At 45.9% G+C, this 27,172-nt stretch overlaps 1 protein-coding gene across 6 annotated transcripts in view; it reads left to right on the forward strand.

Moving 5' to 3' along the window:
* The window catches only part of BCL11A (BCL11 transcription factor A), a 97,300-nt gene that overhangs the window by 59,928 nt on the left and 10,200 nt on the right, over window positions 1-27,172 (forward strand). For all 6 annotated transcript variants that reach the window (XM_017666658.3, XM_073212865.1, XM_017666662.3 and 3 more), the window contains exon 3: window positions 21,775-21,876. In XM_017666658.3, coding sequence (XP_017522147.1) covers window positions 21,775-21,876 — 102 coding nt within the window. The remainder of the gene's footprint in view (window positions 1-21,774; window positions 21,877-27,172) is intronic.

Consider the following 27,172-nt stretch of genomic DNA (forward strand, 5'->3'; position numbering starts at 1 on the left):
TTATTTGGCAGACTTGCATGGAATGCCTTTTCTGAAGCCAGCTTGATGCTAAGGTGGCATAGATTTGGGTCTTACTATGGAAAACCTTTCTGTGCATGTGTAGTGTTGGGTCCCACCTGGCCATACAGCCTGACTCAAGGGGTGGAGTGAGGATGCCCTGGGTACTTTGATATGAACAGCCAGGCCAGTGTGGAGAACTGTGGTTAACATTTCAATAATGGTTACATCAGCTACGGCCTTAGCTTTGGCTAGGACTTCTCTCCCACACCAAAAGCTAAGTGGCACCAAGCACGTCCATGTTTATTGCTCTTTGGCATCAAAGTGAAGACCCCTTTTTAGTAATGGTGGATTTAAAATAATATTAAAAATGTATTTTTAGAACTTAGCTTTTTGCATTCAGGATGTACTCATGCTGAGCCCAACTTCTTTGCGGATGACCATGGTTGAAGTACAGCTAGAGAGTTGTACAATCTTAAAGTTTGGTTTCACATTTAGAAGATGTTATTTTTTTGTTAACTTTGACAGCTGGACTGGATCTACTTAGCACACATTCTGGTTGGCACATGTACTTCACTTATGCTCTTCTCTGGGGTGTGGGGTGGCTGTTTAAAGAGGGTGGATATTAATGCTAATCTCTGTGTAGCATAACGTGTTGCTACAACTTGCCTTTTTTATCTGGCAGTTCAAGCAGATATCAGAAGGGAACTGTTTGTGGGTACAGAGATGGTTAAAATTTCCACTATGAACAGAAATTATATTTGGAAAAATAACTTCCCTTTTAGGAAGGTAGATCAGTCATTTAACAACTATTTGTTGAATTCCTAGGACATACGTATGTCATATATCACATGCTATGCTAGGTACTTTGAAAAACAATTTGAACAAGTAGAAGATAGAGCCTCTGCACTTAAGCAGCACATCGGGAAGACTTGGAGTTAAGTAGACATAGAGAGGTAGTCAGTGGTGTAGGGACTGGCTGTGAACCCAGGGCGGTACAGGAAATGAGTGCTGTCCAAGGCTGGAGAAGGAAGAGATTGGTTCTTCATGTGAGGGTGACTGGTAGGCCTTTAGCTGGGCCTTGAAGTGTGAGCAGGAGTCCAGGAAGCTAGATGGGAAGAAGGAAAGCCAGAAAGGAAATGAGAATGGAGGGATTTTTACTCGAGCAGAGTGTTTTCACTGGTGCAAGGAGGGTGCTAGGCCTGGAATAGAAATCTCAGGCTGGATCCTGGGGCTCTGGGATGGCGTCTTAAGGAAATGGACCATACCCGGTCAACCATGGGAGGCTGTTGAAGTGTTCTGGGCAGAGGACAAAGGCAGCAGCATCCCAGGAGACCTAACGTGAGGTGGGCTGGTCTTTGGAGTTCTCTCTGTGACCTCCCTTCATGCTGAGTTCTCCTCTGCTGACATTATGTTCTAGGTGACAGAGTTGGTTGACTATAGTTTCCTTTCATAAGCAGGATGGAAGGAAACATTTTAGGAGACTAGAAAAGGGGCTGTTATTAATGCAGAAGGACTTTTAAGTCTTGGCAAGTTTTGATTTAGTCCACATTATGGATGGGGAGATGGAAGGAAAGAAGTTTGGAAGTCAGAGCCCATCAGTTTCCAGATTGTCTCTCTCCTCCCAACCATTCATGTTAGGGTATCATTCAGGGTGTGGATAGTTTTTCACCACAGCATTTATCATTCAGATGGCATGTGATGACACAAGGCAGGCACCAAGATCTATATCCTCATGAAGTCTCTTATTACACCCTCCTACTTTAGGGGTTATTAAGCTAGAATTTAATGAGCTTTTTGGGATGGGGTAAGGGGAGAGATGATTAAAGGGGCAGTAGGTAGACATTTGGAAAGGAAAGAAGGTCTGGGGACTCAGGTGATGGCAGTGGAGCACAGCAGGTCAAACTAGGAAAGCAGAGGCCAGGGTATTCTGGAGGAGAACTAGCCTGTTAGGATTTGCAGTGGCCAGAACATCTCTTCAGCCTGCTCTGTGGTACTTCTCCTCTGGCCAGAATTTTCTTCTGAGATGGGTGTTGGTCAAGCAAGCTTTCGTTAGTGGTCAGTCACTTGGCATACAGCGTGGCTCCTTGTCCCGGACAATGAGAAGCCATTTTATCGGCAGGGCAGCCATGTGTTCACTGCGAAGGAATAGCAACTTCTAGGAGACTTGGCGGCTTTGAGGAAGAACTCACAGTGGCCGAAATTCATTAGAAAATAGAGTAGAACTGACTGTCCGAGGGCTCATCTTATGTGGATTTGGTTGTGTTATGGGCAAAATGACATCAAGGAAATGGAGTGAAAAGTGGTGTAAGTGACTACAGGGACCCTGTTGGTGGGTAGACTAGTATTGACCGGCTCCCCCAATGTGAATTTAGTGCTGTGTTTCCACTTAACTTCCCCAAACTCTCTAAAGTGACAGCTTTTTGGGGTCTAGAACATCAGAAACCTCTTGGCCACCTATTGTTTATGAGCAACAGCAATTTTTTTCTCCTTTGTTTGAAGACAAATTCATTTTGGGTGGTGGTGACTTCAGGCTATTTTTGAATCTTTGGCTATTGGTTTGAAATTTTTTTTGTTATTATTTTCATGTCAACGAAAGCTAGAAAGTTCCACTGAACCTCCCTGCAGTAAAGTAAGTCCTTCCTTTCACTGGGAAAGTAAACTATTTACAGCCATAACAGGCTTTACAGCGAGTTGTGTGATACTGACTTCTGTGTCAGCAAAAAAATGAAACAAAAACTGATCATAGATGACATTACCTAAATGACAGTACCTATGTGTGTCCTTTCTTTCACATTTTCTGTAATCCTGTTATGGCATTGTCCTATTACCTCAAGTACTGTCATCTTTAAATGCTGTCAAATCATAACTGGATTGCCAAGGACAGAGGAGAGGAATCAGGGAACACACTGGTGTCTCCCAACATGCTACAGACACTGGCTTCTTCCCTTTCTCACAGGGTGAATTCTTGGAGAAATTGTTCAGTTAAAATGATGACTCAGGTGCTTTTTACAGGCTTTGATGAATTAGCCAGATCCACTCTTCATGTTCCTAGAAAGAAAGAAAGAAACATTCTTTTAACAGCCAATGAGAGAGACTCTTCCAGGATGATGTTAATGTCTCTGCCTAATGACAATGTGCTATGAGTATTATTATTGTGTTTTTAAACAAAGTGAAAAGTAAGAGCAAAAAGAAGGTTCTTTTTAAGAGTTTAATTATTATTCAGTTGTTTCTCTTAATGCTTCCTCAGTTTTGGTTAGGGGACCCCTATTTTAGAGATGGGAAACTAAGTCAGAAGATGGCTAGAGGCAGACGTTATCAGGTAACAGCTGTAGTTGGGTATGTTTGTATTTTGGGTTTGTGTCACATGCCCATGTTCCTTCTCATATATTTAGATCAAATTCTCATCCGTTTTTGCATAAAACATTCATAAATTTCTAGTCTTCACCTTTCTAGCTTCTGTACATAGAATGGTTAATGGGGAAATGACCGCATTACAATTAAGCCTCTTGCTTTTTTTGCACTCAGTTGCTCATAAATAAGGCTTTGAACACCTTTATTGAGGGTGGCTTGGTTGCCAGAGAATTGGGGCTAAGCTTGGGGGACTGGCTAAAACTTCTTTTTTCATGCCCCCTCCTTTTTTGCTTTGGATTTGTATGATTTAGTTTTTCCTTAATCTGCTTCTGTATTCATTCTTTAATATATAATGTTGATTAGTATGTTCTATTATTTATAGCCCTCCAGAAGGATCCCAAGGGAAGATAATCTCCATTTGAGAAGACGATTTCCCAGTGTCCATACAGATGACGAAAAAGTACCTGCCCGCTGCACAGCAGCCCCCACCGCCCCCACCCCTCCACAGAGTTCCCGTCTCAGGCTCTTGGCGTGTAGTGCGATGTGTAGTGTTGTGGGCTGCAGACACCCAAAAGCCTGACTGGAGGTGCAACACGGAATGTGCTGACATTAACGCAAAAGGCCTGGCTAACTGACTTGCAAAATATAGGTTAGGGAGTTTTATGGGATATCAAATTATCTTACTCTTTCTCTGATTAAAGACAAAATATTATATTAAGTAGATCATTACATGGGCAAAAGGTTAGAACTTCACACACATAGAGGTGTAGCGCTGGCTTTCCCCTGCCTGCCTCGTGGCAAAGGCCCGTGGCAAATAGCGGACTGAAGGCAGGGAGACTCACTGTTCGTAGAACTGTGAAATGTCCGCATAGCTAAGTTAGGTTCCTCGGAGGGATGTTTGCTTTATCTTTGAATTTCCCAACTCTTTCTGATTCTGATAGAACAATAATTTTAAAATTGAATACGAATTTGTTCTGATTCCACTTCTATTAGCAGGGTAAAGGGTGAATGCATGAAAGGGGGAGTGAGCACTGGGCAGGGCAGGGGCCGGGTTTGAGAGATGGATTGGCAGCCCCCAGGCTGCCCGTGAGTGACGTGCGCAGGGTATTGAGTGGAGACATTCGTCCTAAGACTATGGGCTGCTTCCTTGTCACACCATGATGGCTTGGCCAACCTCCGAATGCTATAAAGGTCTTCCTGAAAGTAATCCCAGACCCAGTCCTGAAGTTGAGTTGGCACTTCCATGTGTCTGAAAGTCATCTGCCAGCTAATCCATCATGCTGCCTATTTCTGGGTGTTATTTATTTCAAAGCTTGAGGACCTCCCTCAGGCCCACAAACCACTGTGGTTTGTAGAAAGAGATGATTTCAAGGCTTTTCTGGGCTACGTGTAGCCATTTTCTTTTAATAGTGTAGATTGGGAGGCCTTTAGAAATGATTTCTTAAGATGTGTGTGTGTTTGTGTGTGTGTGCAGTGTGAGTACTCTCACTTACTTTAGTACTTCACTGTATGTATGTGCATGAAGTGGTCTCTCAGCATTTGGCCACCCCGTTCTCTCTCGCTGCGGGAGAAGAAGGCACAGTTGCCAAACTGGAGGCGGGGCAATGTGGGCTAGTGGAGTTGTGCTTAGTGCCTTGATTTGATGTGTGGGGGAGAGAACGAATCACAAGTCGTCCTCTGGAGCTGAACCATGGTCCACCCACAGAGCAGTGACCCCAAAAGCTCTGGTACCAGCCTCCCCAGGAGGTCTTGACCTTCAGTAGTTTATCAGTCAAGTCCATTTTGGAATGGAGAACAGCTCGCCACGGTCCTCTGCTTCTGACCAACTGACAGAACAAGTGTTAGGAAGTTTGGGTAGATATGGACATAGATCCCTAAATATACTAAACAGACCTTGTGTGTTGGGGGAGGCGGGGCGAAAGTAGGGGAGAGAAACACCAAAATGTGGTTGCATTCCTTAGCCCTTCTGTTAAAAATGAGGATCAGATGTAGCAATATATATTGCCAAGAAAAAACAAAGCCACCTACTGGGTGAAGCAGTTTGTCTGGGGGACCTGGAATTGCTGTGTGACCTTAGGGAAACACTTGCCTTCTCTGGGTTGAGCTCAGCCTGTTGCTCACAAGGGGCAGTGCTGGTATTTATAGGCAATGCTTGACAGTCCCGAGTGAAAGGCAACTTCACTTCTCACCTCAGAATAGCAAGCGTCATTTCTTATATCTGGGTTGATGGGACAGCTTCCTAGGAACCTAATACTCAGCAGCTTTGTGACGTTAGCTGGAGGGTTTTTCTTTTAAATGAGTTGATTGGTTTTTGCCAGTCTTCACATTACTTTCTGGGTCTAGTTTTTTTTCTTGTTTTTTCTTCACAGGCAGAATCTAAATGATGAGGGAGTCTGCCCTAGCTCACACAATCCTGTGTTTTCGGGTAACTTAAAGGCACGGTGGATTTCCCAGGACTGGTGTCAGGAAGCCAGCGGCCAAACTGAGAGCAGCAGGATGTCTGTGGAGGCGCGGCCCCCGCGGGGTTAGCGGCCCATGGTGGCTTTCGTCCTTGGGAGTCTTGCTGGGATTGCCGAGCTTCACCCTGCCCAGTCACTGCGGCTTCAGCTAGTTCTGGGTTTGAGTGAACTCATCAGTGTAGCCTGCGGCACCCTCCTGCCCCAGCCCATCTATCTCATCACACTTCAGAACCAGCAGCTGCAAGGCCAGCCTCCCATTACCCTCAGACTCCTGCATTTGTTTGCAGGGACCTCCAGGAACAGTGGGGTCTGCTTAGGGAACTGGGCATTGCCCTGGTGAGATGAGTCAATTTGAGATGAGGGAACAATGTGGCAAAGGATAGCGCATTCTTCCAGGGCTGTCCGTTGGTGGGGGGGGGGTGTGTGCAAATAGTTTTTATACTTCCTATTTTGGTTGAAATACTGGTCCCTTTTTTGGCTAAGTCTCTTCTTAGGCAAGTGCTACAGAGGATTTCTTTTTGGCCTGAACTTGGTGACATTTAGATGAAGTTAATGAAATAAACATAAGTTCACACATAAACGGTCATGGCCACGTCACCCTCCCCCCACCTGCCTAGCACATATCCCATAATGAGCTATTCCTAAGTGAGAATTCCTATAAATTCCAGGTCTTATGTTGGAATGGTGATAAGGGCAGAAAACCTTAACCCCATATGCATTTTTGCTTGAGTTGTTAACCTTTCCTTCCTTCCTCCTCCTCCTCTCTCCCCCTCAAGTTCCCCCTTCCCTCAAGAAAAAGCGTAGAAGCCAGGCTGGAAGTATACTCGACCTCCACCTCACCAGGTCTGACCTGGTGCAGCTGCTGACCGGCACAAATGGGAATTCTTTTTTTTAAGGAGGGGGGCAGTTTCTGTCCCAGAATCAGAGCTGTTTCAGTAAAAAGCAGACTGGTTTATCTGTAGTACCTGCTTCCCTTTCTGGTGAATGCTGACTGTTGGCCATAGCAGAGGACTCTGGTTGCTGGGAGAATAAAGGGAGGTAGAAAGGTGAGAGAAAGAGGGTGTTGGAGGATGGAAGGAAGGGAGGTGGTATGTGGGAAGGAGAAGAACGAGGGGAAGAGGGAGAGGGGGAGAGGGGATGGGATACATCTATTTTTAGCCAAATGTGAGGCAGATTTCATCAGGTTGGCCGGCTGTGGGGAAACAGACTGCGAGGGGACAGTCACCTCGTGGGTACCTTCCTGCGGAGCGGCCGTGGTGACTGAATTTTCTGACAGTGTCAAAATTTGGACAACCCTGCCAGCTCCTGGAAGGGCAGCCCAACAACTGTCACAGGCGAAGCATCAAAAGCATGAGCTTCGATAGTGACCTGCATTTACAGAAAATCTGAGGGCTTTCTAATTAACGGAGGAGCTCTAAATTAGAGAAAAGCTGTTCGACAAGTCCCCTTATATGCACTAAGTGTCACGGCGCGGATAATCATTACATCTAACAAGCTTCTGGTTTTTAACAGAAGCTAAGAGGTGAACCCGCTTTTAATGGTTTAGCTTCAAGGGAAAACAACACATCCCCTACTGAAAAAGAAGAAAGAACAAGAAAAAGAAAAGAAGGTAGGGAGAAAAAATGAAAAGAAACTCCTACAATAATGCTTTGGGCAAATGCTCAGGCCCCATCCTTGGTTTCCTGCCTTTCTTGCTAGCCGAAGCATTCAGATTCATCTCCTCTGTTAGATTCTCCTTACTGTAAATCTATGTCTGCTAATATGCCGGCTCATTCATTTGATGTTTCCCGGAGACAAGCATGCTCCATGAGTTATTTCTGACCAATGCAGCATTCCACAGGCTCTCAATTGTTGAGCTCAGTGCCCCAAACTGACACAACTTGAGTATTAGAATATTACTACCAAAACACATGATAAAGACAACTATTGATTTGGGTTCTACCTTGGTTGGAGAAAGACAGTGGAGGCCGAGTGGGACCTCAGCTGTCCCTTTGGAGACTTGCCTGAGATCACCTGGGATTTGCCTGAGCTCAGGCCTCCTGACCCTGTGCCGCGTTCTTTGCACAGGGCAGAGGAATTTGAGTCCCAGTTTGAGGTGTTGATTTAAACCAGCTTTCAAGGGCCTGAGTGGCCTTTGTGTGCCTTCCTTTCTGCCATCGCCCTGCCCAGACCCCTTTTCTACCATAGGGGACACCTTAGAGGAGGGGAGAGCTGTAAACTGGTGGTGGTCGGCCGACATTGCTCAGGAAGTGCAGTGTAAGGAGCAGCGCACTGATTCTCCCCCCAGACCCCCACACTATCCTTGCAACTATCCATGGGAAAAAAATACAACATAAATCACACTGCCTGATTCTTCTCAAAACAGCGCACCAAGTAGTTATGGGCGGAAGTACAAGTTTTCTTGCAGTGCCTTTATCAGTAAATCAGATTTTGAGCATTTATCAGCAAAAGTTAGATTTAAGCATCATTCCTGTAATGTTTGAAAGATTTGTTTCAGTGGGGCCTCTGCCAATCAGTGATCTTCCCACTTGTCTCTGCTATCAATTATTTGTCTAGTTGGATATTTAAAATGTCATCAGAAAGAGACGATTACATATTCCAGAAAGCTGTATAATCAGCTGAACTGAGTCCAGGTAAATGTAGTGTGCTACCAACCTGTCCTTCAAAGTAGAATTTTTGAGCTACCACTGAAGCAGCAGCCTTCCGACCGGTTTTCAGGAAGCTGATCTTAACCTTGGGCTGCAGCGCACTGCTAGGGTTGGGTGATACTCAATTATGGGAAACTTGCCAAGTCTGAAAATGGAATTGCTTCTTCAGATACATGAGAAGTGCATTTTGGTTATCTTGTTCAATTCATCTGCAAATCTATAAATAAGAAGTCCCTTTATTCTTGCTTCCTGTGGATTTAAATGCCAAATCCTGATTTGTGGCAAAGTTGTCATGCCACATGCCCCCTTCCCCACTCTCTCTGCCTGGTGCCCAGGATCTAAGCAGTGGCAGTAGAAATTACAACTGTTTGGAAGCCAAGAAAAAGCTTCATTTCTCACTTTTCTCCAATTCTGGGTATTCTCGGCCCTGCTCCATCTATCAGCCTTCTCCCCACACACCTCCTCCACTGCACCCGCTCCTTCTGTCTGCTCCACGAACAGGAAACAAACACAGCTCCAAATTTATTTATTTATTTTTTTTAATGGAGGAAAAGAAACTACAACCTGAACAAACAACAAAAACTCCAACCGCACAAAACTCTCTGGATAGAATGGCCCCAAATGTTCTAAAAGTATAGAAATCCATCCTTCAAGGTCTGTCCCCCATTCTGGGCAGCAGGAGCGCCCCTGCTGAGCAGGGGGTTAGATCTGGACAGCCGAGCCCTCAGCTGGGAAACAAACATCAGGTTATCCCCATTCTTTTGACACCAGCATTAGAACTGACGAGAAGTTCCAGAGACATTCTCTGTGTCTAAGTGCGTTTCATGAACTCCGGTATTTTCCTTGGGGCTGTCTGTTGGGGCTTTTACCAGTTCACTTCCCGGAGAGCATGCTGGGCTCTTGTGAGTCCAGAATACTGTGAAGGTCAAAAGGTTCTCCTACCACAACATAAAATGTGCTAGGGGTCTGTTAGAAAATTAAGCTCATCTGTGAAAAACGGCATCCTTTAAAATATTGGAGTCCTGCGGGATGTGTGCTCATGGGTGAGAGAAAGATGTAGGTGGTGGAGCATCCAAAAAATGACTCTTAAAAATATCACAAGCCATTGAAATGGAGACGAAGTGCTGTGTCTGCTGCAGTCACTGAGCTGTGAGCCAGCAGTGGACAGCCCTGTCGCCTCTGTCCCCTCTCCTGCCCTGGGCTGTGCTCCAAGCCCCTGGGCTTGCCTGGGTTTCCCAGCCAGGCCCTACAGCTTGTGGCCTGGGTGGCCTCAGTTCCAGCCCAGGGTGACCTGGGTCAGCTGACCACATGGCCCTACTGCGGGGAAAATTGTTTCACCCTTTGAAAGCAGGTTATACATTTGGGGCGGGTGAGGTGTAGTATGTGAAAACCATGAAACAAAGGTGTAAAGGGCCTGGTTTAGCTCCTGAGAGATGGCGGGGAGACCCTGGGCTTTGAAATGTGTTTACTTTTCCTGGGATCCCTGCCCCATGTTTGTTTCCAGGGTGTACTTGTCTCTCTCTTCATGCCCTCCACCATGTCCCAAGTAGAGGCAGGGGCTTGTACTTGCACGTGGGGCTCTGGGCAGGAAAGGACTCTCTGCCAGGGTTGTCTCCTAAGCCCGTGGCCATGGCTTTACTTCCAAGGCCCCTGGCAGTCACTGGGCTGGGAAGCCCCAGCCTCCCGGAACAGAGCAGGGCGTTGCCTTCTTTCTTTCCGGACCTCCGCCGGGCTGTGCTGGGATCTGGTGCAGCTCGGGTGATGGGGTGCAGGTTGCTGCAGGTTTACCCCTGCCTCGGAGGCAGGTGAGATCGGCCAGCCAGCCATTAGCACACCTTCGATGACCAGCTTCCTAGCCTTATTTAAGCCTTTTCAGTGGAGCAAAACTATGGGTTCTAAATAGGACTATTTACACTGAAAGACTTCACACTGTCCTTTCTCTGGGAGCAGAAAGATGGGGATATTGGTGGGAGAAGAGAGTGGAGGAGAGTGTGGGAGATTACTAAAAATATTGAGAGGGAGAGGAAAGGGACTAGACTAGGTAATTGGGACCAATTCATCAGAAGACTTAACGAAATTTGACATCTATTGTAACTCTTCTCACTGTGTAATTATACAGTGTTTGGAGAGTGAATTATTAACCTAATCATCCATAACAATCATTGAGCAAATATACAACTATAGATTGCCAAAACTGTACAGTGAGCCGAAGGGCCAGCAGCTACTTTCAAGGGGCTGTAATCACCTCCTGGGTCAAGGCTGACCTGGAGGCTCTGTGGCTGGTGAATCATTTACTGCAGAAACCTCAATGACTCTGGGAAGTGAAGGGTCCTATGGTCATCACTGGCTCCACAGCAGCTGCTTACAGCCAGGTTGTTCTCGCCTGGTTGGCCAATCTAAAACGAAGATGAGTCCACTGAGTAGCACTCAATTTCTGAAAATTTATGAGGGATCCAGACTGGCACCTACGAGCAGTACAGTCCTGGTCCTTAGAAGGCTTGGGCTTTAGCTGGGAAACCAGTGCCGCTGGATGCATGATAGTCCCTGGAAGCCTGGACCCAAGAGAAGCGTCGTGTGGAGCTGAGGACACTGGGTGGCATGTCCTTTGCTGTCCCTTCCGCAGTGTAACCAGGGGCCTTTGCGCCTCAGCTCCTAAGCTTCAGTGACCCCAGCCCTGGGTGCAGGGGGCAGTCATCTCAGCGGGGGCCCCGTCCGAGGAGTCCACAGCCCGCTCCACGCTGGAGCCACCATCGCGTTAGCCAAGGGCCGCAGGCCATAAATGCGAAGTATGGTTTAACAAAAGCAGCTTTTGAGAGAGAGCTGAGCGGAGTTGTCCCAACCTGTCAACTTCAGATTTCTTTCCTCCTCCCCATAAATCAAAAAACCGTTGGTGGAAGGGAGGGACAGAAGCATTTCATTTTCAGATTTTGTAAGAAAATCAAATCAAATCAAAAGAACCTGTCCCACGCTGATACCTTACATGCCAGGTTTGAGCCTGAGGCAAATTTTTGTGGCCATGTAATAAGCCTCTTTAAAATGGTGACAGACCCTTGACTCTTCGCCTTGAATTACACTGATAAAAGACATTTTATTGTGTTGGAGCTGGGGCAGGAGTACAGGATGGTTCTTGCCTGGTTGGCCTGTTTGAAACCGCACCAGCCCTGCTGTCCGCACTCCCCACCGCCCGACTGGGTTTGCTTGAGATGCCTGGGGAGATCTGTGGGCCAGCGACGAAGGGGCTTTCTGCCCAGCAGATGAATGTTGAGGCTCTGGAAGCAAAAGGATTTCAGCTGAGGGGGCTTGCTTGTCAGGGAGAACGGCGTGTCTCCTCCTCACAAATATGAGAGATCTTGACATTGGTAGCTCCAGGTCAGTCTTCTGGTTGGGACCGCATGGAAACAGAGCATGGCTAGGAATGCCAGCCCTCTCAGACCTCATTGCCGAGACAGTCATAGAGAGATTCAAAATTAAAAATGAGCCTGGGGTCTTCCCTGCAGTGTGGGGAACTTATATCCCTGCCCATTGATATAGAAGGGGACGGTGGCCCCTTTGCCCAGGAGACTAGGTTTCCACAAGCTGAGTTCCCAGGTGAATCTGCCCAGTGGGTAGAAGGGAGCTGAGATGGTGTGTTCTTGCTTTGAGGAGCTTGGAGGTGTCTGATAACTTGGGGTGTTACCCCCATTGAATCAGCGGAATTAGTAAGTGCCAGAACGGTGAGCAGCACCCACCCCGTGGGCTGCACTGGGGCCTCTCATATGACTGGAGATTATATATGTGAGCATCTTGTTTTTACTCAGGAAATTCTTTCCAGGTTGGTCAGTGGTCAATGAAGGATTAGAAATTGGGTAGAAAGCCAGGAAAGTAACTGGGAAGCTAAGAAAAGAGGCCTCATATAAATAGGCTATGCCTACCTCTCCTCTGTTCTTTGGGACTCTGACAGAGGTTAGGGCTGAGGCCGGCACTTAGCTGCTCTGCGCCTGGGAGGAGGGAGGTGCTGAGGGACTGAGATGGTAGCAGACGCTGGAGGAGCTTGTGGGCGGGCGGAGGCCTGTTTCTGAAAGAAGGACTTGCTGCCTTGGGACAAGGCCTGGTCTCGCAGTACCAGAACCCTCTTGATTCAATCTCACCTCAGGCGAGAGGGCAGCCTAGTTTTGTTCTTGAGGAAATGTCAGAGCCTGACCTGCTAGACCCTTTTTTTTTTTTTTTTTTTAGTTTGTAGAGCTCTGAAGCCTTAAATTAGTTCAGATAATTTCCCACAGTTCTGTGTTAACAATAAGACAGAATAGATTTTAATTCTGGAGAATGGCCAGTTCTGGTTTTAAGAATCTCTTGGCCAAGATTGTCACAGAGCATTAAGCCCAAAAAGTGTGCCTTTCCCACTTACCCTGACACACACACTCCACTTTACAGTCCCAGGAAGGCAAGTGATTGCCTGTACGTGGCCATAAGACCAGTGTCTAGGCCATGTACTCTGCCTTGGCCCACCTCGAAGGCTCCTGAGGGGAGTGGTGACGAGGCACAAAGCTTCATCTGCAGGAAGCTCTGCCCTCATGACCTGAAGCAGGGTGCTCCTGAGGTCTTCCTTTTCCCCGCAGGGGAGGTGAGGATGACAGCTTCCCTCACCCCACAGGATTAGTGTGGGGCCAGAACGTGAGCAGGACCCTCTGGGAAGACGATGAAGCCCTCCACAGAGGCCAGGACATACTTCCTTAAGAAGGACCGGGCTTAGAGCCTCCTGGGCTCATTCTTCTGGGCCCTTTCCCCATAGAGGGTTGCATAGATCAGTCTTGGAAGAAAAGACCAGAAAACTCTCCAGCTCTCAGGGCAGCTGTGCTGCTCGGACATGCTCACATCTACCAACCCTGGTCTCTCCAGCAACACCACTGCCCCCCTCTCCGAGCTCCCGCTCCACAGTGCCCCGGGACACCTGAAAACATCAAGGGTCTTCTCATAAACCCTAAGCTTGGTTTTCTTAAGCTTATTCTGGTATTTTCTCAAGACGGATGAAAACAGTGATATAGAGGCATAAATTACATTTGTTGTGAGTTGACACAGATAAAAAGGCTCAGGGTGGCCTCTTCAGAGTAATTTGGGAGTTGCATGTTCTGCTGGCTTTGATAGCCAAGTCCTCCTCTGCCCTGGCTGTTATCAGAATGAAACGTTTGCTGAGCATAGGGTCTGTCTTGGATCCATCTTTACGGCCCCAAGCCTCTCCCTTCCCTCAGCTGAAGAATGCTCATTCCACCCTCCCCAGGCATCTGGTACCTCAGTTGGCAGCAAGCCTCCACTGTGGTGTGTGGGCCTGGCCAGGTGTGGGGACTGTGATTTCCCCGTTTTTCCTTCCATTCTCGGGTGGGGTGGGAGGTCTGAGCGGGGCCTGCGAGGGCGTTGGTGTCAGGCGGGGCTGCTCAGTGGGTGGTTGGAGGGGGCAGCACGCTGAGGGCAGCGCCTTCACCTCTCACCCCTCCTCCTGCACAGGTACCGCAGCGCCGCCCCACCTGAGGCGAGCCCAATGCGGGACAGAAGCTCGTCATCAGAAACTGATAAATTAGAGGGTGATTTTTCACATTACAGAAAGATTGTTAACTTTTCAAAAGGTTTCGCCATAGGGTTCCTTTAAATAGTGAGCTCCCCCACTGAATTTAAAGTGTTTGTTTACAGATCATTAACTACTCGACAGAGAGGTTGGGGAGGGGTTGGAGGAAGAAGCACTTAGAAGGTAAAACGTTAGAAGCCCTGCCAGTTTTCGATGAGCGTGAAGGGTGATGAAACATCTCTGAAATTACGTCGGTTAGCCAACGTGATTCAGTTTCCAGAAATCCACTTTACACATGGCTTTCCAGGAACCCTTCCAGTTGGTTGAGGGCAGGGACCACTGGACGCTGGGGCCTTGCCCTTGGTTTGAGGTTCCTGGGAGAAGCCTCGGGCTTTTCTTAGAGTCCTGTGTGTGCCTTCTCGGGCAGTGGGTGCCAGGCTCTGGCACGGGGCCGAGCTTTGCCACTGGCCTTCTGGCACGGGCAGCAAAGACCTTTTCCCTTGACATTTAGCCTGAGTTTGTGGGAAGTTTTTTCCTGGTTCTCGGTGACCTTCAGTCTCTTTGGCTCAGGACCCACCTAGGTTTCCTCCTTGAAGCTCAGGCAGGGAAACTTTGCAAGTCTGTGTGCTCCAGGAGGTTGAAATCCACCACCAGAGCCCCCACTGCCTGTACCTGCTGATACCTGCAAGGTCCTGGTGCGGTGGGGAAACGACAGGCCTGTCCTAGCCAGCTTCTAGGATGACCCAGGCTAGGTCTCCTCATTGAGTCCCAGATCCTCCCCTAGACCTGGTCACTAAGTAGACTCCAACTAGCAAGGGAAACAGGAGAGAGAAGTCACCCATCCAACAGAGTCTTCTCATTTGGAAGATGTGAAAACTTAGGGCCATAAAGGGGAAGGGATTTTGCTCAAGGTCACACAGGGAGCAGCAGCGCTGGGACTGAAGAACCTAGATCCTGACTTTTTTCCTGCGGTCTCTCCAGAGGACTGTGTCCCTGACATCCTAAAGGAAGGAAAGAATCTGGAGAGTGCGGTTCAGTGGGGCTTATGGGGAAACACAGTAGGCAAGACACCTTTAAAATTCATTCTCAAATTCCCTCCAGTAACCTGAAAAATACCTCAGGTACAGGCAAGCCTGTACACACACACACTCACTCACTCACACCCCGCCACACACAAACAAAATCCTCAAGTAAGGACTCAGAGCAGGAGTAAGATTACCCCCCGCCCTTCCTCTTTGAAGAGAAGAAAAGGGAAATTTGGAGGGAAGGTCAAGTTGATGATAGAAGCGACGAAACACCTAGGAAAACCTCCACGTTTCTTGCCTGGTCATTTGTTGAAAATGTGTCAGCAAGTACAAGCTCATCTTAAACTGGCAGTGATACATCTGAAATAGATTATTTAAGCCAGGGAGGCAGTAGTGTATCGAAAGAAGAACATGTCTATCAACACTTGTTTGTGTGACTCAGAGGAATAAAACACAGTGAACTCTGCCTTAGCAGACCACCCACCACTCACCGGGGGAGCGGGGGGAAATCAAGCTGCAGGGGGAACAGTATTGGACAGATGAATTTTCATAAAACATTTCACAGGAGATGGCTGTGTCCCTTATTTTAAGAAAATGTGATTTTTGAAAATATGAACTTGTGAAAGCTGAGAGTCACCAAAGCCCTCAGCGGGTTTAGTTCAGACGACTGTGTCCTCTGCTGCCAGCTGAGCCGGTCAGTGTTCGACGCTTGGATCTAGTGATTACCTGTTGGGCCCTGCTCGCTCCGTGCACACCGTGGGCTCTGCTTCTCTTGAGTATCTGTCCCTGCCTCTCCTTTTGTTTATCAAGTCCATCCTCTTGGCTCCCCAGGTCCAGTTCATAACTCACTTACTTCTCCCTAAAGCTGCTCTTTTCCCTTCCAAATTAATAATTCTCTTCCTTTGAATTGCCATATCAGTTTGTGTGTCTCTCATGACCCACTTTCTGCACAGAAGTAGAGCGATTTCTGTCCAGGCCTTATTTTCCCTGCTGGATGAAGGCTTCTGTAAGGAAGTCTGTGGCTGACTTTTCTCTGTGTCACCCACAGAGGCTAGCCTATTGCTTTGGGCATTATAGGCACTTGGCAAATAGTTGTTGAATGAATACATGACAAAATGAAGGAATGCGTACACACGTTTTTGCATAGTGAGGTACACTGTTAAACAAAGGGAGAAAAACTGTTTTAAGACAAATTGTCATTTTAGGCAGCTGCCCTTCCAGTCTCCTTGATAAGTTCCACAATTCCAAGGCAACAGCTTAAAGAGTAATAAAAATTTATCTAATTCATAATCAAGTGAAAATACTTTGGGCTCAGAGCCAAAGATTATTATTGGAGTGAACTTTTTTCAACACCCTAAATTTAACCAGCTGGAATTCTTTTTTTAAGTACCATCCTATTCAACCTTTTGAAATGAAGGATTTGCCTTTTAGTGGGAAATCTGCATTTCAACACAAAGATGGAACACAATGTCTTTGGTTTAGTTATTCTTCAGAAAAGCAAGCTATTTTTTTTTTATTTTTTGAATTATATGCTTTGCTTATGTTAAAGACACAGATTGCAGAAAATTTTGTTTAGTACTGACAGATTGGTGGCTTGCATTTTATGCATTTTTGTAGATAAAAGGGGCAGGAAAGATGTCATCTCTCCCTCCCCTTACCCTGTAGAGAAATTCCAGCAGGGGAACTCTTAAAAGGTGAAATTAGTAACATACTGTTTAGGTAATCAAGGCTCTGAAAGGATAGAAGTGATCAAAAAAGAAAGCTATTGAATGAGTGAATGATGAAATTAAAGTCATTGACGTATCAAGGAATATGAGGACCACAAGCAAGTTGCAGCAAAGAAATTCTGTAGTGTGACGTTGCTAGAATTTTCGTTTGCTTTCATTTGTACAGTATACACTTTTTAAACAGCATCACATTTTGGTAAAACCTTAGCTAGTAAATGGAAAGCAGTGATAGAAAAGATGCTCACGTAAATGCTCATTTCTAGAACAAAAGAGGATGTGATTTTGACAATATCAGAAGGTTAATTAAGAAGTCTGTTAGTGATGATAAAGCTGGCCCATTTCCAGTTTAGATTGACATGACTCAAGACATAGGCATAGCTAATGTTTGCTCTCTAATACTCTGATAAGTCATAGAATATGAGCAAGAGTTGCTGGTATCTATCATGAATGAAGGGTCAAGAGCTAGAAGGACATTCAGTGGATTTGCTTTCCGGTTAGATAAAGAAGCCTCTAGCCCAGACTAGCTGCACTGATGCTATTCTTGTGGTTTGGATCCAGTAATATTGACAGAACTGGAATTGGTTCATTCAGGGAACTTTATACACTTTCAGGATGCATTTTAAGTGCAGTCAGTAAGCTGGCTACTGGCTTGGGGGAGACGGGATTTGAGAATCGTGGAGCTGGAAGGGACAGAAAGGGTCCCTTATTTTGGGCCGTCACCAATACAGAGATCGCTCCCCACTGTGGTGGCTCTGCACACATTCTTTTCTTGAAGACCCAAGGTGAATGGGAGGTCATGGCTTTGCAGGGCAACTCATCCCGCTTGGGGAGGGCTCTGCTTCTTTTGTACCCTGTCTCACTGGAAAAACAGGGAAGTTATCTAAAAACGTATGTTTAAGAAAAGCAGTATATATACATACAAATACATTCTAGTAAACAGCAAACAGCTATACAGCCTATGTACTCCTCTTGAGAGGCCTGGGATTTTAATGCCTGATCAAAGTCTGGAACCCAGAGCAGTCGTTAAGGGTGTTGGAAATGATGCTGTGTGCTTAGCTGTTCAGATACATCTGTAGATAAGCAGCTTTATTTGTTGATTAGTAACAGTAATGTGGCTGTATTACACATCCAGTGATCAGTTTCAGAAACGAATAGCATGGTACAAATAAAGGAATCTTTGAGATGTTCCTGAGGAAACCTGAAACTTGAGTTAAGGACCTTAAATTCCAGGGACATCCCACCTGACCTATAGAGCTCTGCATCAAAAGTTGGCACCAAAGGTGTTTAGAAATGTAAAGTGACCAATGCATAACATTAAATCAAAACCATTTCCAATTTTGTTGCAGATTTTTACTGAGACCTGAAAAATAAGATTACTTTTTATTCAGCCATAAGGAAATGTTGCAACTGAATAATGCATAAGGCATTTCTGAGGCCCCAGATGGCAATGCTGGGTCTGGAGAGACCTTTATAAAACAGCACAGGTTAAAACACCTTTCACCAGGGGAGTACAAGGCATTTGAAAAGGCTGCTTCAGAAGCGGGCACCATGTCACATTTGAGAGTCCAGAAAGGGAAGCAGGAGTCCAGTTCTTGCTCCATCACACAGCCTGCCACAGCTACAGTCTCAAACCTTTCAGCTTTTAGGGAAGCAATGAGGCCACCATCTGCCTGACATAAGCTGGTTTAGATGTTGTCTTATGCCAAGAGCATCCCCTTCTTATAGAAAGCCTGGGACTGTTCCTTGTCCTGTCAATGAGGGAGGTTGGGACCTCAGATTCCTCATGGAGGGGTCCTTAGGGATCTTCCAAGCTTGCTGTGTTTTTGACTGCTCCAGTCCTAAAGGAGCTGAGTTCCAGACAGAAGGGATGACAGCCTTAGAGCCATTCTGGGTCTCTGCCAGGGGAACATCAAAGCTTCCAGCTTCCGTGTTTCCCCTACCCATATACGGTCCTTATTAAATGAGACTGTGCACCTGAATCACCTGGAGGGGTTGTTAAATGCAGATTGCTACCCCTCCCCACTCAGGTTTTGATTAAGTGTGAGGTGGGGCCTGATAATTTGCATTCCCAACAAGCTCCCAGGGGATGCTGATGCTGGGCTGGGGTCTACATTTTGAGAGCCACTGCCCTAAATGTACCACCAAGGAAACAGTGAGAGTGGAGCTACATTACCACTTCCCAGCCAGCTACCCCAGACCATCTCTCCCTGGGGAGAGGGAAGAGGAGTGGCCCTCAGCCTGGGGAGGCCAAGCTGTTCATTGAGCATGATGCTTAGAAGCGTTAATAGTGAGACTTTATTCTGCCTAAACCGTGATGAAATAATTGAAAGCATCATAGCAAGAAGCTAAGCCCTAGGGAGGCCATTAACAATTTAGCATTTCCAGTTCCTGTGGGAACTTCGATTCTGCTTGCCAAGGAGAAGGTTGTGTGGGTTCAGTGGGAGAGGCAGCAGTGTCAGCGGGGGTCCCCATTGCCTTTGCTTGATTCTCTTCCTGGAGGAAGAGAAATGCAAGTATGAGTCCCTCTCACAAAGACCATGTCAGTAGCTCAGGCTGATAGTAATGGCTGGTTTCTCTTCCCGGGCTAATTCTGCAGGGCAGCAGAGGTAGAGAGTGAAAACAGCGGGGGTGAGCCAGGAGGTACAGGAAGATACCAGGTATTGTTTTCCAATTCTGAAACCAATCTGTTCATTTGGACCTTTTCAAAGGCCCACTCAGCACCTCTGGGATGGCCTCTCCCCCAAGAGGTTGTTAGGAGTTGTTTCTGCTCCTGGATCTGGAGACAGAACCCTCTCTACTGGCACTTCTTGGATGCAGCGGACCGGGGCAGAAACAGCAGAGGGGAGGAGATGGCTGAGTATCCCAGGGGAGAGCCCTGGACAGGGATCGGGAGACTGGTTCTGATCTCACTTTGTGCTTAACCATTATTGATACAGGTGTGGGCTAGTCATTCAATTTCTCAAGGCCTCAGTTTCCCCATCTGTAAAACAAAGGCATAGATTTGACAACCTCTAAGGTTTTTTTTGCCAACTCAAAATACAAAAACAGAATTATGGGGGCCGGATCCTCAGGTACTGTCCTTGCCGAACCCTTGCTGTGCCGTGCATCCTGGAGCTGCGGAGAAAGGGGCCCAGCTGCTGCTGTGGCTCAGCTTGCTCAGGGCTGACGGGTTTGCCAGCCAGAGACACAGCCAGTGGTCGGGCCCGGATTAGGTCAGCAGTTCTCTCGTTTCCGGCCGGAGGCCTGTGCAGGCAGCTCGGGCTCTCTTCCCAGAGGAGGTGGCAGGGAATTTGGAATCAGACCCGCCTTGTGCGAGGGTCCCAGTACATGGTTGTTCATGCTGGGGTCCCCAGGGGCACGTTGGTTGTGGGGGTCTCCTAAGAGAAGCATCTCAGTCTTGGTGACAAACGGACATATGGAATAGCTGAGGCAAGAACAAGTGCAAAAATGAATTCTCAGATTTCTTGTTGAAAAGCACTGTGACTAAATCTGCAGTTAATTTTACCCCATGCTCTCAATTCACTTAACAGAAACAGCAAGATGAAGACATACTTGTTTTTGAAGTCTAATCTTCACGCTTTTGCCGATTCATTTTGTGGTATTTGTTTACTTTCTGGGGTCCGGGAGGACAGCACGCCTCAATGGATGGGCTCAGGCCAGGTGGAGCGCCCACAGCAGCCTCCCTGTGCAGGCCTAGTACCAGCAGATTTATGCCCTCTGTGGAGAAGAGCTTCCACCAGTGACCTGCCATTGTTACCACCAGGCTCTCCATGAAAGGAAGCCTTGTGCCAACTGCCCTGGCTGTTCTTGGCAATGGGATCCATACAAGGGGAACAGGATGTATTTTACACTTGAGACCTGCTCTCCTGGAGTACAACACCTTTAAGTGCTCTTAATATTAAGCTAATGGAAAACATTCTCTGTTTACTCACCACGAGTCTGTTTTTCTTCTCTGCTGGTTCTCCTAGTCATCACCAACTCCAAGCCTCTAAGCACACTGAGCTTCTCCTCCATCTAGCCTCCTCTCTGTCTCAAGGTTGACCTCTACATGCTTGATTAGCTCAAGGTGTACTTGAAAAAGCTAGGAATTCACCACATAAACCATATAATCCCCAGGTTGCACAAACCAAATATTTCCTTTCTCACAAAAGTCTCAGTTCTAGAAATGCTTGATTTACTTCTGGATTTATGTTTATTAGTGTGAAAAGTCCCTTTTCCTCACCCGAGTGCAACACAGTGCAGTAGCCATGGAGAAGGTAGGCCACTTTTCTGGTGTTGCTCTTATTGGACAGCTGGCTCTCTCCTTGTCATTTAATGGTAAGATTCCTCACCCGCAAGGTGGAAACTTGGCCAAAGTGGTTTTAACTCCGAAAGTCTAATCTTTACTCTCCGCTGCCTTGTGTTGTAAGAAGTGATGCCTATATGTGGTACTGCCTCAACAGAATGCTAGAGTGTGGCCCAACCAAGTCCTGAAATGCCTAAGGTTTCCTGTCACTGAAGATGCCGTCATAAATACAGCATGGGAAGGGGGCACAGAGGGACAGGGAAGGCAGAGTGGGACTCTGTGTAAATGATTCACAAATCCACTCATTTCCTGTGAGCATATTGTTTTTTGCTTGGGCTTGTCTATAAAATAATGTATGCATGTAAACCAGCCTTGCAGATAAATCCCCCCATTTTACCAGCCTGCTCATAATATTACCAATTTCTTCTTGCTATGTAGCTATCTCTTATTATAAGACAACAAGCAAACAATAACAAACAAACGAATGAATCAAAGACCCCCACACACACCCAAAACAAACCATTTATTCCCTTGTCAAAAAGAACAAAATTTTAAAAAACACAGAACTTTGGGAAATAACTCACCAGTGTTCTGGTGATACAGGCCTTAGGCCACCGGTTAACTGTCTGCAAGGCTGTCGTGAGGATGTTGATTTATTTTAATATAATTGAAATGTGATATCCTGTGGTTTATGATGCACATTGTTTATAGCGTTAGTGCCTAATTTTGGGTTTCTTTCACAGATAAACTTCTGCACTGGAGGGGCCTCTCCTCCCCTCGTTCGGCACATGGAGCTCTAATCCCCACGCCTGGGATGAGTGCAGAATATGCCCCGCAGGGTATTTGTAAGTTGAGCATTATTTCTTCTACAAATGTCCGTGTGTATGGAGATGAGAGTTGCCGGAAATTACCCTTACTTTTTAAGTCCTGAAAGGAGTTACTTCCCGAAGAGATTGGTATCTGCATATGTATTGTTCCATTACTCTCTTGGCACATCTCCCCAACTTCACTCAGTCCCCAGTGACTTTTTCCCTGTCCGCTTTTCTTTCCTTCCTTGCTGAAGGCATGGAGCTGACAGCAGCTTGCCCCTGTGGTCTCCTCCCCAGGGTCTTGTCTGGCTCCGTGGCTAGTGACTGTGTATATCTGAGTGTTCAGGCCCGTTTTATTGCAGGACATTCACTCCCCTGGCCTCATTTAAGACTTTGAATGTATTCCGTAGCATACATGTTTAGTAGAGGCCAGAACCAAAAGGAGTCACTTTAGAGTTACTCCAAAGTTCTTCCCATGCCATGTTATATATACGTTTATGTTATATATATGCATATATGTTATCTGTGTATTTATATGTACTACATGGTATATTTTTATATATACATGGTATATATGTGCATACATATATAATTTGTACTTGCTTTTCTTTTAGTTTTAGAGAAAAAATACACAGCATTATTGCTTACATTCAAAGATACCACCATCACTACCACCACCCAATTACTTGTTCAAGCCATCTTTTACAGTGGGGACGTTTTTATGAAATGCAGATTTGAATGTTTATAAAAAATTCTTTTTAAAGATGTTTTAGAAGGTAATCACTTTGCTTCTCTACGTAGGAATAAATGATATGAGTCATGCATGACTAAATAGTCAGGTGGGGTAGGAGGGTCGATTCCACCCCAAACAAAACACAGGTTCAAGGAAAAAAAGAAGTGTGACATCTAATGCTTATCTAAGGAAAGTATTTTTATTTTGGAAGTGATAAAAAATCACCTGTTGTGGAAAGAAAAAAAGAAGGGGAAAATGTCATGGAAAGAAAATAATGAAGAGCCAGATGTAGGAGTTTGTGTTATAAAGGGGACTGCTTTTTAGATGGGAGGTAAACTAGACCTGACTGTCCGGTAGATGGTGTCTGCAGGGCAGGGCATGCACCCTGAGACCAGATTGGAAGCCAGTTGTTTATTTTTGTTAACTCCTAGGTAATCCTAGGAACAAAGAATTATTGTGTGGATTTCACAAGCCCTTGGGTCCTGAGGGCTGGGTGGTGCAGGGGTTAAAAGCACGTCCTCTGCCCCCGCCACCCCACTACACCAAGCTGGGCCTAAGCCTGGGTTAGGTCACAGATTGCAGAGAGTTTAGGGGGTTGGACTCCTGGTTTCGAGTTCCTGCATGCTGACTGGGTGGGGAAAGCTCTCCTTGTTTCGGGGTGCCTGGGGCCCACGCTCGGCTGTGGGAACAGAGCCACCGTTGGAAGGAAGTTAGAGGAAGGGAGTGGGCCAGTGGGGAGAGGAGTGGGGCCAAGTGGCCAAGGGCTGCTGGCCTGGGAAACAGTGCAGTTCTGTCTGCCACTTGATCCTCCCGACGGGAGGGAGTTTGGTGTGGGGGGTGGAAAACTAGGAGCCTGATATGGAAGCCCTGTCTTCAACCCCACTTCCCGCAAAGGGAGGGTGCCTAGTTTGCTGATACCTATGCTGGCAGGACCAGTTTAGGAGTGACCAGAACAAGGTATGTGGAAATGGGTTGTGGGGTTCCAGAAAGCTTTTGAGCAAAGCTGATCCCCACCCCACTCAGCTGCCTTAGCCAGCGCCCTTGGCTTGCAGGGCACTTAACACTTACCTTGTGGCCTCCCTGCTGGTGGGCCACAGTCATGGGACTTACACTTGTCCCCTCCTGACTTCCTCTACCTGGGGCCTCCCCTTGGCCTGGGGGAAGGCCTGGATTCTGGATTCCAGCCTTCCTGTGGAAGCTCTTCTGGGTGTGTAATGTGGTTAGTCATCACTCTAGGTAACTAATCAAGCCTGGTAGTAATGAGAACTCACGTTCATGTTGGACCTGCTGGTTTACAGAAGGCTTTTCTGTGTATCTGTCATTTGAGTCTCACAGTTCTTCAAGGTACTATTTTTATGCTCATTTTACAGGTAGGAAGCCTAAGGCTAAGAGAAAATAAATAACTGTCCCAGAACCACAAGCTAGTAAATAGTAGTGCCAGGGGTCCAGCCAAACCTCCTTGTCCTTCTAAATCCTGAGGCTTAGGTCATATGACTCATCTAGGTGACAAACCAGAAATGGGGTTATTCCTTCCCATGTAATAAAAATGAAATAAAATAAAAGCCAGTGGGTGAGCTAATAGCTGATATTAACCATTTTGATGCCTCGAGTTCCTGTGCCTGGGGCCAGGTCTCAGTTTATTGCTCTAAATCAAAACAATCCCCGCGAATGCCCAATGAGGCTCTCAAATTGAGAAGCTGGATTTTCATCAGAGTAAATGAAGAATATTATTATATTTTACACATCAATAAATCAATGTAGCCCTAATTTTGCCATGCAGGAAATCAATTCTGGTCTTTCTAAACCATCAAAGATGTTATGAACAAAGTAATTTCACAAATTATGGCAAGTAACACATTTATTGATGACTGCAGTTTAGGAATTTAGAATCAGTGAGCACTCTAATATAATATGGTACACTGGCATGAGCTGAGTGAAATACAGATTATATGGTGAAACTGTAATGCATCATTTGCTATTAGTGGACTGGTAATAATTACCAGTTTCAAAACAGCTCTTTCCGTGTAATCTTTAGTCTCAATCGTAACAGCCCTTCTCATTGACATTATGATTACACTAGCTGCCCTCATGATCTAGAATATCTAGTTGATGGGCATACTAAAACGCGATAGTGGAAACTGTATGTTGTGTGCTCATTATAAGATAAAATGCCATTTTCTCTGACCTGATGTATGAGAGAGGGGAGGAGAACAGCACAGTGTTAACATAACTGTAGTATGATCACATAACTGGCTCTGAAAACAAAATTTTAGGAAGCTCAGGGCAGCAAAATAAAGTGAACTTTTCTTGTTTGAGTCTTCTTGAAAGGATACAGTTGAGATCTTAATGTAGTGCAATAGATTTTGGCATTTATCAATGGCTGCATCCCTGGCCAGTGCGAAACCAGCCATCACTAATTATAGGTACAGTCCTGGGTTTCAACAGAATATTATAAAATCTGATTTTAAGGCATTTGGAGCTACGAAAGTGTTAAGGACTTGCTTCAGCTGACAAATTTCCTTTTTACTTAACCCAATTCAGATTGTCAGGCTAAATGTATGATAATAACACCGAGTCCTAGAGAGGCAAAGGAGAAAGCCACCGAGGGTCACAGGAGTTGGAACCAGATAGTTTTTTTCCTGCCTATTTAGGACCCCGAGTCATTGTTCAACAACAACAAAAAATTTATGAAAATACTCTCAGTGATGCTTTTTATTTCTCTTTGAAGAGAAGAGGCAAACAAAAATAGGCGGATAATGTGATACTAATGTCAGCGTTTTCTTTCAAAATCTTTCTGCCTTTTTTTTTTTTCCCCTTCCACATTAGGCAAATGTTTGAAACCTAATTTTGGTATCTTACCATCTAATCTTGTTAAGAGATTTACCCAGGAGTGGGATATATTGAGTGAGATTATAAATGCATTGTAAAGTAAATTATAAGGTCAGGGTGGGGAGTCCATTATTGAGACAAGTGCTTGAGTGAGGCTGGCTCATTTTGGAATGAGTGTTCGGGGCTCCCGAGAAGACCCTGCCAGCTTTTCTTTCTGATTTGCTAAATAGAGGAATCATAATTGATTAATGCCTCATTCCCACTCCTTAGCTCCACAGTGAATTTTTTACTTTAAAAAAAGTTACTGGTAAATACTAGCTGGGGCCTTAGGGGACTCTGCTAGCCCTCTTTAAGAAGAGGGGCTAACATTGGTTACTTCTCATTTGTGTTTTATACACTGTCTTTTTTGAATTTCCTGGGAAGTTATCTATTTTTCTCATCTTTGTTCTTTGGTCACCATTTATGCCCTTTTAAATGGAATAGTTGACTGGTAAAATGGTTAGCTACTCCCTCAGTGTGTATGTATATCTGTGTGTGTGTGTGTGTATATATAAATATATATATATATATATATTTATATATTTTTATTTAGCTATCTCCCAAAATGAATGATTGTGAAGTCAAGCTGGCCCCTCTTTGCCAGAGTGGCATTTACCACTCTCGGGTTCTTTTCAGTGAGAGAGAAATAATGTGACTTAAGCAGGACCCCTCTCCAGACGGCTTGGCTACTGGCCAAAGAGTTGACTAGCTGAACTGTATCTTTCTGTTTCTTTCTCAACTGGAGCTGAGGCTCAGCCGAGGGCGCAGGATGTTGTATAATTTGGTTCACGTTGTTAGCCTCTCAAAATAATGAGGAGGAGGATAATTTACCATTTCTCAGCCTGCTGCCGGTCATGGTGCTAGCTGCTTTAACTGTCCTTAAACTGGGATGCTGTGTCTGCTTAAGTTGGCACTGGCCACTCCTCCTAACTTCTCTAGACTTGGATTCATTTCACTGGGGTACACCTCCTAAAGATTTGGTACGGACTGTTGTTAAATTTCCTTTTGAGATTTTTGTAACATCCCATGAGATAAAACTAGGAGTCCCTGTGGGTTTTGTGGAACCAGAATTGGGACTCACTGACCCTCACGCAGGCTGGGAGGTGAGAATGTTGCTAGTCTCTCTTCAATGGAATTATTTTAGGAGTACCTTCTCATTTTTAACAGTATCAGCAATTAGTGTGTTTCAGGCTAAGATTAAAAGCCTCTCTCGGCCATAGAGAATTGTAATGAGTTGACCTTCTCTTTTGTGATACCTCTATGAAATGATTGCCTGTTGAGAAAGTTCACCTGCCACCTGGGAGGGGACTAGAAAGATGGGATTTAGGAAGCAGAAAAGTTTCCCTCAGGTCACCTGTCCTAGTCCTTCCCTTAACAAATGAGGGAAGAGAGGCACAGAAATGAAATGGCTTACCCCAAACCACTGCTGGTGAAACACTGGAAAGTTCACAAGATATTTGCTGAGGTTCCCTAGAATGCAGGGATCCTCATCCTCACACTTGAATTGGTCTAGATTTTCCTGCTTTGTTGATTGGATTTAAAAGTCTTAGAACTGAATTAAATGGAAGGAAGACTGCTTCAACAAATATATTTTGAGGCCCGATCACCAGAAGTGCCAAGTACCATCTAGGTACAGGGGAGATAGGTCAGTGAGGGCTTAGGCCTTGGGGTTGAGGGCTGGAGGCAGGGGAGGCTGGAGGTGGAACATGAGTAAGCAATTGCGAATGCCCT

The sequence above is a fragment of the Manis javanica genome, chromosome 1, assembly GCF_040802235.1.
Source record: "Manis javanica isolate MJ-LG chromosome 1, MJ_LKY, whole genome shotgun sequence".
Taxonomy (NCBI): Eukaryota; Metazoa; Chordata; class Mammalia; order Pholidota; family Manidae; genus Manis; species Manis javanica.